The sequence below is a fragment of the Orbicella franksi genome, chromosome 6, assembly GCF_964199315.1.
Source record: "Orbicella franksi chromosome 6, jaOrbFran1.1, whole genome shotgun sequence".
Classification (NCBI taxonomy): domain Eukaryota; kingdom Metazoa; phylum Cnidaria; class Anthozoa; order Scleractinia; family Merulinidae; genus Orbicella; species Orbicella franksi.
Window position 1 is genome coordinate 18949167 of NC_138150.1, and position 13128 is coordinate 18962294.

General features: G+C 37.5%; 1 protein-coding gene across 2 annotated transcripts in view; it reads left to right on the forward strand.

Annotated features, from left to right (window-relative positions):
* LOC145490710 (WD repeat-containing protein 90-like) overlaps positions 1 to 13128 on the forward strand; it is a 39531-nt gene that overhangs the window by 11897 nt on the left and 14506 nt on the right. For both annotated transcript variants that reach the window (XM_081469799.1, XM_081469800.1), the window contains exons 11-22: positions 503 to 560; positions 3398 to 3516; positions 5042 to 5203; positions 6827 to 7077; positions 7738 to 7808; positions 8587 to 8965; positions 9446 to 9633; positions 9856 to 10017; positions 10798 to 10926; positions 11818 to 11948; positions 12271 to 12311; positions 12433 to 12689. In XM_081469799.1, coding sequence (XP_081325925.1) covers positions 503 to 560; positions 3398 to 3516; positions 5042 to 5203; positions 6827 to 7077; positions 7738 to 7808; positions 8587 to 8965; positions 9446 to 9633; positions 9856 to 10017; positions 10798 to 10926; positions 11818 to 11948; positions 12271 to 12311; positions 12433 to 12689 — 1948 coding nt within the window. The remainder of the gene's footprint in view (positions 1 to 502; positions 561 to 3397; positions 3517 to 5041; positions 5204 to 6826; positions 7078 to 7737; positions 7809 to 8586; positions 8966 to 9445; positions 9634 to 9855; positions 10018 to 10797; positions 10927 to 11817; positions 11949 to 12270; positions 12312 to 12432; positions 12690 to 13128) is intronic.

A 13128-nucleotide genomic window follows, 5' to 3' on the forward strand; every position in this document is an offset into this window, starting at 1 on the left:
GGTTGCCATACATGTAGGTCAGGAAATGGTTGGGAACAAGAATTCTTCAAGATCAGCGAAAAGTCAGGGAATCTTATTTTGAGTCAGGAAAAAATGACATTTTGAAGAAAAGTCAGAGAAAATTGATTATTTTAACACGGCTGATTTAATACCATTGAAGGGTGAAAGAAACATTTGGGGACACTGTGATCTCAACGATACTTTTCCTTGATGAAAAAGGAAATTTTTTGAAAACTTATCCATCTTAATGAGTGCGTAAAAATGATGGCTGGAAGTTCATGCTAGAAGCTGCTACTAGATCTGACAGTTTGTATTTTTTTGGTAAGGGAAATTGTATTTTTATCGGGGAAAAATCAGGGAATTTTGAAAAGTGATGTCTGTGGCAACCCTGTGCTATTCAGCAATGCCTTGACATTGACATTCAATTTTGTTACATGACTTGAGCTTAATACATCGGCTAACTCTGTTTTAACTGTAAAAGATTTTTTTATTTTAACTTCAGTCTGTCATACAGTGGTAACATTTTATGTGGTGTGGGAAAAGATGGAATGGGAAAACAGGTATGATAGAACACAATTTGGTATTCTCAGTTAATCATTGATGGAAGTTATTTATTAATAATAGACACATTACAATTTTTAATAAATGAGTCACTGCAGTGCTTTATCAGATTTAAAATCAAGAAGTGAAGTCACGTTTAGAATGGACTTATGTTTTAAGACAGAATGACTTATGGAGTTCATAATGGTCCTCTGTAGAAGAATAAAATATATTCTTCTTAATTGTTTATTTGAATGTTCTTCTGATCTTGAAAGTAGATCACATTTAAGTGAACTAATTTCAAGGTCAGATGAACATTCAAGTAATTGTCAGAAATGTTAACTTAAAGACTGCATGTAGTACTCACGAAGATTTTGGGGACATTCAGATGTGATTATGTGTACATGTATGGCATGTCAAACGTAACACTAGTGCTTTTGATTATCACAATTCACAGCAATCTTGAAGCAATAATCACTCTTTCAACTTGTCAACAATAGGGAGGAGAAGGACCCTGGAATGTATTTGAGTTGAAATGCGAAAGCTATACTTTTACTTGATCCTGTACTTGTACTCCAATTCAAAGGTCCCTATATTGTGACCTTGAGAACACATCATGTAAGCAGCAAGTCGACTTGTGGGTGGTGTGATATGAAGATCTGTCCTTTACTTATAGGATTTTCATTCATTGATTGCTCCGTTCAGTCAATGTAATACAGCTACCACAACATTTCAAGTTATTATTCTCCTTCACTTACTGTTTCATGTACTTACAATACATAATCATGATTATTACTGTTAGATGGTGGTGGTGTTTTAAGACAGAATGACTTTTACTATGTTAAGAAAATTCCTGAAGTTGTTTTGCTATGGAGTTCACAATGGTCACCATATAGAAGAATAAAATAATTATATTCTTATTTATTTATTTGAATGTTCTTCTGACCTGGAAAGTAGATCACATTTAAGTGAACTAGTTTCAAGGTCAGATGAACATTCAAATAACTGTCAGAAATGTTAACTTAAAGACTGTATGTGGTACTCATGAAGATTTTGGGGACCTTCAGATGTGATTATGTGTACATGTATGACATGTCAAACGTAACACCAGTGCTTTTGATTATCACAATTCACAGCACTCTTGAAGCAATAATCACTCTTTCAACTTGTCAACAATAGGGAGGAGAAGGACCCTGGAATATATTTGAGTTGAAATGCGAAAGCTATACTTTTACTTGATCCTGTACTTGTACTCCAATTCAAAGGTCCCTATATTGTGACCTTGAGAACACATCATGTAAGCAGCAAGTCGACTTGTGGGTGGTGTGATATGAAGATCTGTCCTTTACTTATAGGATTTTCATTCATTGATTGCTCCGTTCAGTCAGTGCAATACAGCTACCACAACATTTCAAGTTATTATTCTCCTTCACTTACTGTTTCATGTACTTACAATACATAATCATGATTATAACTGTTAGATGATGGTGGTGTTTTAAGACAGAATGACTTTTACCATGTTAAGAAAATTCCTGAAGTTGTTTTGCTATGGAGTTCACAATGGTCACCATATAGAAGAATAAAATAATTATATTCTTATTTATTTATTTGAATGTTCTTCTGACCTGGAAAGTAGATCACATTTAAGTGAACTAGTTTCAAGGTCAGATGAACATTCAAATAACTGTCAGAAATGTTAACTTAAAGACTGTATGTGGTACTCATGAATATTTTGGGGACCTTCAGATGTGATTATGTGTACATGTATGACATGTCAAAGGTGACACCAGTGCTTTTGATTATCACAATTCACAGCACTCTTGAAGCAATAATCACTCTTTCAACTTGTCAACAATAGGGAGGAGAAGGACCCTGGAATGTATCTGAGTTGAAATGCGAAAGCTATATTTTTACTTGATCCTGTACTTGTACTCCAATTCAAAGGTCCCTATATTGTGACCTTGAGAACACATCATGTAAGCAGCAAGTCGACTTGTGGGTGGTGTGATATGAAGATCTGTCCTTTACTTATAGGATTTTCATTCATTGATTGTTCCTTTCAGTCAATGTAATACAGCTACCACAACATTTCAAGTTATTATTCTCCTTCACTTACTGTTTCATGTACTTACAATACATAATCATGATTATTACTGTTAGATGGTGGTGGTGTTTTAAGACAGAATGACTTTTACCATGTTAAGAAAATTCCTGAAGTTGTTTTGCTATGGAGTTCACAATGGTCACCATATAGAAGAATAAAATAATTATATTCTTATTTATTTATTTGAATGTTCTTCTGACCTGGAAAGTAGATCACATTTAAGTGAACTAGTTTCAAGGTCAGATGAACATTCAAATAACTGTCAGAAATGTTAACTTAAAGACTGTATGTGGTACTCATGAAGATTTTGGGGACCTTCAGATGTGATTATGAGATGGAGTATGAGTTTGACCTGTCAAACGTAACACCGATGCTTTTGATTATCACTTTTCACAGCAATCTTGAAGCAATAATCATTTTTTCAACTTGTCAACAACAGGGAGGAGAAGGACCCTGGGAATGTAACTGGATTGAAATGCTAAATCTATACTTTTACTTGATCCATTTACATGTACTCCAATTCAAAGGTCCCTATAAATTATTGTGACCTTGAGAACACATCATGTAATCAGCAAGTCAACATGTGGGTGGTGTGATATGAAGATGTGTCCTTTTCTCATGGAATGTCCATTAATAATAATTATTGTTCCTTTCAGTCAATGCAATACTACTACTAACAACATTTCAAGTTGTTAATCTCCTTTACTTACTGTTTCATGTACTTACAATACATATTGTGATTGTTATTGTTAGATGGTTGTGGTGTGGGATGTCAGCCATGCCATTAGGGGTGGTGAAGTGTCCATTGTTGCCAAGGCACACACTGATGTTGACATTCATCGCATGAGAATAGCAGAGTTTGATGATAGCAGGTGCTGTCATATTTTACGCATTAAAATTTGGTTTCTTTTCTTTATACCAATCCATCACCATTGAATCCAAGGTTAAGGTCATTCCTCACATTTGCATTGCGCATCCTTATGGCGTCATTAGTGCGCGCTCGTCCACGCGCACATCGAAAACATGACGGATTTGCCTTGATATTGAGTTCTGTCACTTGAAAAATGACTCTAGCTCAACAACGAGCATGGGCACCCCAATTTTTTTTCCAGTCATTGTAATCAACTAATCATAAGCTTTGCGTGAGAAAAGACTGATCTAATTTCTATTGCTGAAAATTGAATAAATAAGAAAAATAGCAGATACACTGTGGTCTTTTCTATTTTGCAGTCGGTAACCACGTCAAGAAATTTGGTTCAAATTTTTAATCAAGGATTTAGCTTTCTGTCTGAATCAAACTTAAAACGTTTATTTGTGTCTGACACATTGTATTGTCTGTAGTTTAAATGTGGCTAAATATCATTTAGGCAAGGTTAAACTCGAGCTAATGCAGCCAGCTAGCGTGCCCATCCAGCTAATGTTATTTAGGCAAGTTAAATATGAGCTTATGCAGCCAGCGGTTTCCGCGTTTGGGAGTATGTGACCTGTGGGGTGGCCATCAGGGGTTTTGCAGGGGTTTATGGTTCATTGCATAATTGTTGTAGTGTATTCTGCTGATTGTTGCGGAGCAGTTGCACTGCTTTGCTCGCGAATCATTGCGGATTCTTGCACCCTCTCCTCCCTCCCGTTTTGTTCTTGGTCAGGGTAAGTATTCTCCAGGTAAGTAGATTCCACTGAATTTCTTTCAGTGTGACAGTGCCGGTTAGCGGACGCTCATTGGGTGGTTCCTGCTTTCCAGGGTTGCCATGGATACCTCCTAGCAGCTTATGGCTTTGGCACCCCGCTAACCTTTTTAGGTACCAGTTCCCAAGCTCATCTATTTGTGATGAGTTTAATGCGTGTTCTTGTGAGTCCGGGCTCACAAAGATGTTACAATTACTGGGAATGCATTCTTATAATAAGCGTTAAATAATGCCAAAATGGGGCATTTTCAATGCCTCACTGCTCCTTAATGAGCATGGGCACCCCCCTTTTTTATTTCAAAATTGAAATTATCATATGACAAATATTCAGTGGACAAAGTTTGAACAAAAATCTATTGTCACTTTTACTTCAGAGGAAATACCTTAAGTGCTGTATAATTGCATGTCCCCTATTTTCATTCAAGTGAAGATTACCTACACTGCATGGGGCAACAAATCAACTCTTATTCATGATCACAATACCAGATAATTTTGTCAAAGTCCAAACCTTTTGTTGTTGATAATTTGTTTGATTTGCTTGACAAAAGAGAAATATGCATTAATTTATAGATTCTGAAGTTAAGTGATTATGTAGCATTGTAACATGGAAATAAATTAACATTTCTTTTAAGTAACATAATTTTTGAATTTTCTCAAATCAAATCTGTTAACTTTATGACATGAATGCAAAAAAATAAATGTCATCTTCTCTAAGGTTGGTCTCATGTGGTAACGACAACATCCGTTTCTGGCGAATCCGTCATGGCTCTTTGAGGTCTTGTCCACTTGATCTTGGTCGTCATGGTTCTGCTAACTTCACTGATATAGCTTATGGAGACAAGGATCCCTTGAGTGCAGATCCTACAGTTAGGAAAGTGTGAGTAGCTGATAATTTTCCAATGGTTAGCCAGGCTTTTAGCCTGATGAGCATACATTTACCTTTTAGAGAAAGTACAAGTTTTCAATTTCTGTTAAATTTCTGGCTAGAGAGTTACCTTTAATTTGTGAATTTGAAAGTCGTCTAATAAATTTGAACTTGGAGTTGCAGAAATGCATGTACCTTAGATGCTATTATGCAATTTTTAGGTGGGAGGCATGCCCTGTGATGCCATACGACCCCACTTAGGGGAAGGCTCTAGGTACTAGTATCAAATCTTGATGCCCACTTTTTGAATTGTTAACAACTGCATCGCTACATGGTTGGGTCCCTGAGACATTCAGCAGCTTCCACTATTGCCACCAACTCCTAGATGAAGACTACTCCCATGGCTGGCAAATCCTGGCAAACCGAGGCATGAGCCTTCACCCGGAAGGGGAGACAGGCACCCCTCATACTGAATTAAGGTGATTCCCTAGTAAAAGAACCCGCCATAGATTTCTGATGAAACTTGGTATGCTGTTGTTACAGGACAAGGAGATATCAAAAACGTAGTAAAAAGAGGGGGTCACCGTGCTTGTTTTCACGCCACAATGCTGACAAATATGGTTATTTAGGTGACTTTTGGTAATCTCCATGTGCAACAAATAAGCTCGATTATTTTTCAATGCAGCATGTTATATCACACAGAGTTTGACTTTCTTTGATTGTTTACTCAGCTACGTCCCAGAAATAATGCTTCAAATACCCTGCACTTTTTTATTCTTTCAAGGAAACGTAATTTGGACATGCACTGTTTGGCCCATTATGTCTCCCTCTGTAGTATTTATTTCATTTGCCAAAAAAGTAGCCATAGATTTCTGCTAATTTTTTTTCTCAGTTATTGAGGATATTGTTCTCACTGAAATTATGAAATATAAAGTCGGGCTCACCATGCTCGTTTAAGAGAAAAGGAGCATTTATTTCGCTATGGAGCTTAGTTTGAGGGAAATCTCTTTCGTTTGGTATGCGCACATGCTCGTGTGCACACGCTAATGACATGAAAATCGTGCGCAGTAGGGATGCGCAATGCTGAACTAAGGAATCATCTTAACAGTGGAAAGAGGGAGGGAAGGGAGGGAGAATGCCTGAAGACGTGTTCCCATGCAAAACAATGCTCACTGTAAACGTTATGGCTGTGAAGGCTGCTAACACATGTCTTAGTCCAGGAGCACATGAAGTCCTGGTGCATGCGCATTTCAAAACACTGCTGACCACTATGGGAATGCAGGCGCTCTTTGTTATTAACTCTGTTAAATTGCATTTAACTGCATTAAAATCCCTTCTTCTAGCTCTCATCTGTAATTTGCAGACCTTTTCCTGTTACAAAGCAAAGCTCGGGCTGGGTTTAAACTTTTGTGTAACTACTAAGTGAACATTAAATCTTTACCATGTACAGGGGTTTCATTATAGGGCCAGGCACCAGGCAAATTGACTGGCTTTGAGGACGATTTTGCCCACCAGGTTTAAATGAAGAAGTTCAGTTCAAATAGTTTTGCCCACCGGTGAAAACCAGTTGTCCTCCTGCTGAAAACATTTAATGATTTCCCTACAAGTAAATTGTCAGTGTTTTTTACTCTGCAGATATTCTTGCACTACTCAAGGCACTATGTATCAGATTGATTATCAGAAGATCATACTGGACAAAGTCATCAGACTCCTTCCTATTGGTTCTCGCCATGATCCGGTCGGCAAATATGGTGGCACTACTCCAACTGAGTTTGGAATCAGGCTAAATTCACTCTGTGTAAATGAGTCATTCTGTGCTACTGGATCAGATGATGGTTACCTTCGATTATGGCCCCTAGATTTTTCAACTGTGTTCCTAGAAGCTGGTTAGTAACATTTGTGCCTGGATGACATTTCAATTGAATACAGTAGCTAGAATATTTCCTCTTCTTCATACTTGATGCTGCCTGTAAAGGTATAGGCTTAGGGGTAGAGATGTTTAGAGGATTATTGGCAACAAAATATTTTTCCGGGTCATGTGATGAAGTGAATTTCTGATATACGTACATGGTGTTTTTGGTAATGTGCCCAATTTACGTGTAGACAGCTTTATATGATAAAAGTGAAGGTAAAAGTCAAGCAAAATACTGAAACGTTGTTGCTGACTGCAGCCAGGAAAAGAGCATTTTATTAAATTTTGGTTTATCAAATTAAAACTGCTAAGGATCATCCAATTTAAAGGCAATCAAAAGCTGCTCTCTTTCATAACTTACAGCTCTTCTAGAGAGAGGTTTCAACTCTTATTTGCACAGCAAGTATAAAGAGAGGTTCCCACCAAAATAATGAGTCATAAGAGGTGCAGGGGGGAAATGGGGGCTATCTAGTGATCTTTTTCTCAGAAACCAGTACGCCTCAAGAACAACTGATCACTCAAAGCTACAATAGATGGAGGAAACTTTGAATAACATTATTCCTGAACTCCAGTTTTATTTTTAAATAAGTTAAATAATGTATTTAAATAAATGGGATTGCTGTTTTTCTTCAAGAACACGAAGGTCCCTTGACAGCTGTCAGCATAACAAGAGATGGATTATATGTATTGGCAGGAACAAACACAGTAAGTTAAAGGACTACTGCTGTAAATTTGACAAATGTGTTCATTCGGTGATGTAGCTGATATCGAAAACTGTAAACAATGGTTGCTATGGGTGTTGCTATGTTGAAATATAGTTGGAAGTGTTCAGATTTCTTAATTTAAACGTAAATTCAGGAGTAATTAGAGAAAAATCGTTTCAAAATACGATTTACAAATGGACTGGGATGTTGAATCTTCATGTTCCAAAAAAATGGTTTTTTGAAGAAAAATTTATATCTGAGAGTACAAGACCCCCTTAAGTTAGTAAGGTGGGACTTAACCTTAAAACACACCATGTTTCAAACATTTTCTCGTGGCTAAGAGTTAGCGTCAGACCATGGCAAGATGATATCGAAATATCATAACAAGAAGAAAAGTGGACTGCAAGGCTAAGATAACAAGTAGTAACAAGTGATCTGAACTTAACTGGTATTATTAATTTTCTCAAGCTCTCTAATTGGTTAGAAAAAAGTCATGTGACATGTGACCATAGTGTCTTGCTGCTATCCTAGTCCCTTCCTGCCCAAAATTGCTGTATGTTACTTCTCTGTCCTTAAAACAGAACAAACTAAACCAGACGGGCAGGATGATAACTTTGCCAGTGCCCACCGCTGGTGAACTAAGTAAATGCCATTCACTTGGAAAACAATCACAAACAACAACAGCTTTCAAGTGTCAAAAAAAATTATGTATCAATCATTCATGTTTAATGTTTAGATTGAATGTTTCTCAGAATTGATGGGGTATATTCTTTTGTTAGGGAAATCTTGGTGTGTTAGATACATCAGCAAGGACCTACTCGACTCTGATGAGATCACACACTGACAAAATTTTAGCCATGTCATTTGATTTGACTCACCGTTACCTGGCCACAGTATCAGCTGATCAATCAATTAGAGTCTGGGACCTTGACACTCTTGCACAGCTGTTTGACTTTCAAGCTCCAGGAGAGCTTCCCTGTGCCATTGCGTATCATCCTCAACAGCAGTGTTTTGCCTGTGGATTCATGTCTGGCTGTGTCAGAGTGTTTCATGTTGGAACTACAAATCTCTTAGCGGAGCATAACCAACATCCTGGTCAAGTGACTGGCTTGGTGTTCACCCCTAATGGAGAGTTCCTACACAGTGCAGGAGCACTAGGTAATGCTTAAGACAAAGTGGCTTCAACAAGTTTAAATGTTGTGTATGTCTAAAAAGTACGAATCCTGATGAGCTTAAGAGTAACAAGAAGTGTAACAGAAGCGTACTTGCAGTAACTTGAAGCTGGGCTTACTAATGCATGTTTAAGCCAAGAGCTGATGGAAGTATGCTGATCAGCTGTCAGTAAGAAGTCTTAAGTTATCTTCTGGTGGTGCATACAATAATCATATTCCTACCCTTAACAAATTTTTTATTGGAAATCAATCTTGACTAGTAAAACAAGATTGATTGAAGCTATGGTATTATATATCGCATATATCTGCAACATTTTAACAGCTAAAATGATGCGGTCTGAGTAAACTGCTTTTGTGAGTCTCAATGGATCTGTTAAAAATGGTTTTTGATTGTAACAATTAAAAGCTGAACAAAAGAAAATCCAACAAGTAATGACATTAATTATTTTGTGGGATTGTTTTCAAGGTGCTCTAGCACTGTATGATGCAGCTGATGATGGATTCCAGTTGATTCGCATGCTTCCAAACACTGTTGTGATGGGTGGCAAGTTTGGCCCACATGTACTGAGTGTAAGTGAAGACAGCCTGAAGCTGGCATACATTGGACCAACAGAATTCACAGTGACAGTCGCCAATGCAAGATCTTTGGATGAGGTAAGGCTTGCAACCCAGCTGGTGGTAGTTAAGAAGAGAACTTGATCTGAGCTTGACAGGATGCAATTTACTAACCCTTTGTATCAGCCTAGCAGATTCTTTCAGCCCTCTTACATGTATAGACATTTTTAGATTGTTTGATGAGAAAATGTTATCTCTTTCAATCTGTTTACAATTTCACATCTATGAATGAATTCCAATAGTTGTGCCGTTCTATCAAAGGTCCTAAGAGTGGATATCAGTATAATCACTACAGACAGATCAATTGTGGACTCTGCCCTGCATGTCTGTTTTGCCCCATCTTCACTCAAACAGTTGCTGGTAGTCACTTCAACATCAAGGCTGTTGAAATTAGACTCCCAAAATGGAGTCCTGTTGAGCGAGGTTTGTACAAGCCCTGACAGTGAGTTAACTACAGGGTGTTTATCATTTGTGACTCTTTGTGCATTTATTTAGTTTTATTCCCAGTGAGTGTCAATACCTGTCTTGAGTTTATGAACTATTGCAAAAGTCATCTAAGCACAAACATGTCCTGTGAGAGTATGAACTAAAACTGAAATGGTATCAAAGGTTGCATGAATCATGATCAGTCATTTGAATTTTAGCAGACCGTAACACAAACATTGCACAAAATAGAACACAGTAACTGTTGGTATTGTTTTATTGAGTGTTTTCAGTAGATAAGTGTGGACAAGCATACATGTACAAACAAGTAATTCCATTGTTTAGGGAACTTCTGATTTGAAGATTTGTCCACATGTAAATGTACTGTAATACAGTACTTTCAGAGATAAAGTCTATGCTACTGTTGGGCAAACTTCAAGTGATTTGGTGACAAATGATGCAATGTTTGATACCCATTTAGATGTCAATTATTTTTTTCATGAAATTGGGATTGTTGTGTGGTTAAATCAGCCTCCCATTTGCAAATTTTACAAATTTACCCAGTTTATTTCATGAGCTTAGAGAGAACAATATCACATTTGAAAGTTTTACAGTCAAGCTTGTCAAATGAAAATCCAAATTTAGCCTTCATCTTCCTGTAAGTTCTTCCCTCAAGAAACAGATTATCAGACACTGTTAACTGATTAAGTGACTAAATGATGACACACTTAGCTGGAAGTTAGTCAGTAACTCACACTAAGTGTGCGCTTTGCCTGAAAGGTGTCTAATATCCATCGTGGCAGCTGTTCAAGTCTGGCTGGAAGCCGTGATGGCAAGTACCTAGCAACTGCTGGAGACAGGGTCGTTAAGATGTGGGACTATCACATGAGACTGGACATTAACTTCCAGGTATATAAGTTAGTAATAATGCAGACATAGGGCTAAATTATTTTACATGTTACTTAGCAGGTTAGTTACGTAGTGACATTGTTGTTGACATTGTTTGGTTGTGTACGTTCCTGGCCCCAGTTGTTCGAAGGCTGGATAGTACTATTATTATTATTATATAGGCACTAGTGTTTTACTGGAAAATACACAACTCGTAATTCATACGAAACCACGTCCAGGACATGGGTGGCTTATTTTCCATATCCTCACTAGTGAAGATATCAATGATTTCACTGATATCAAGTTGGTCTCTTAAATTGTAGTTAAATTTGTTGGTTTATGATTGAAACATCTTTGGGTCTTCCTCGAGAGTCTTTGGCAATCTTCCGAAATTTTCGGAAAATGTGCAGCAATGTTCGTGTGACCTTCAGACAAGTTTTGGAAAATCTTTGGAAATCTTTGGAAAGTGGTTGGAAATCTTTGGAAAATCATCAAAAACACTGTCATCAGTATGTCTATATAATAAAAAGAACATTGAAACACGTTAGCTCGAAGATATGAATTTTACGTTCTTGTGGCAAAAACGATATCTCACTTGTTTGCTGCAGTCACTTGTGAGATATTGTTCTTGCCACTCGAACATAAAATTCATATCTTCTCGCCGCTGTGTAATATCCTCCATCCACCGGATAAATCACTATCCAGACTATCCAGTGGATAAGTGTTAACAAACCAAACCATGCTCGGCTGGATAGTGATTTATTTGGTGGATAGCGTTATCCACCTTTCAAACAACTCATGCTTGAACATGAGAGTACCCAGAGCTCTGGTACATGTACCAGTTAAGCTTCTTCCAAAACCACTGAGATGAGATGTAACTAATTTGCATGATTGTATCTTTGGTTTCTGCAGGTTTTTATTGGTCATTCAGACCATATTCAGCAAGTAGCTTTTACTCCAGACCATCTTGGTCTTGTCAGTATAGGTGAGGCCATCTTGCTGTGGGATTTCCATGGAAGAGGAAGGCAGCTACAGATAAATGGGTAAACATTTCTCAGTATACAATCCCACATATTATTAATACTGGTTATGTGTTAGAACTTGACCTTTGTGGATCTATATAATTATTCATTAAGATTAAATTAATAGTTGAGAGGAAACCTATTAATAAATGCTGTACCACTGTACTGTTGAGTAACCTGTTGTGGACTACATGTAGCATTAATTCCATCCAGGGGGAGTAGTGATACTCCTATAGTTGCTTCATGATATTGCAGTTGATATAAGCTGTGATGTTGTGGAATACTCTTAATTAGGTTTCAAATGTGGAACCTTTTGGTTGAAATACATATGTTTTCCTTTCAGTGGACGAGAGCCTCAGAAAAGCTATATCCCTGAAGTTCCAGGTAGCTTATTAGAGTTTATTTATTGGAAATTAAATGATTATTAACAACAAGGCAAAACATTGGTTATAAAAATTATTATTCCTTGCGATAAACAAGCTTTACCATTTGTATTTTTGTGCAGACAGAAGTGTGAGAATCACTCCTGAAAGGCCGTACAGCCCACCAAGTGGTCACCCCCACACAGTCACGCCCAGAAAATCTGTTCCCATACCCACTAGGTTTGAACCTCCTCAGTTTGATGTCAGTCCCATTCCTGCTGATGCACATGATGAAAGGTTTCCAGGTGACCATGACAGAGCGACACAGAGTGAATTTCATGACTGTTATTCCCCAAAGAAAAGCCCTCAGAAACAGATTCCAGAACATGTTGATGAACATGTAAGTAGCTTTCTTTGGTTCATTCCACCTTTTGGTGTCTGTTATGTTTTGTATTCAAAGGCAAAGTTTTGTTTCTGTGCATGAACAGTTCAATGTTCAGTCTCAATTTGAAATGACCTGCTGTGGCTTAATAAAAGTAACTCCAAGAAGTTGTTAGTGATAGAACTCTTTGCATGTATTTACTTTTCCAAACTAGCAGCCAGGTTCTTTCTTAATGAAAAAATTGGCCCCTGAGAACCAATCATTCTCGACACCAAACTAAATTAAATGCTTGTGTGATACACTTGCTCACATGCAATTTTTGGTGTTACTATAAAGGCAGACATTAGAAAAGGGTTGCTAAGTATGAAAAATACTCACCTGCAAAAATAATGAGGCCATAATGTGTTTGGCAGACACATTTGAAAAAGGAGGCAGTAAGAGGAAATCATTAGCTAGT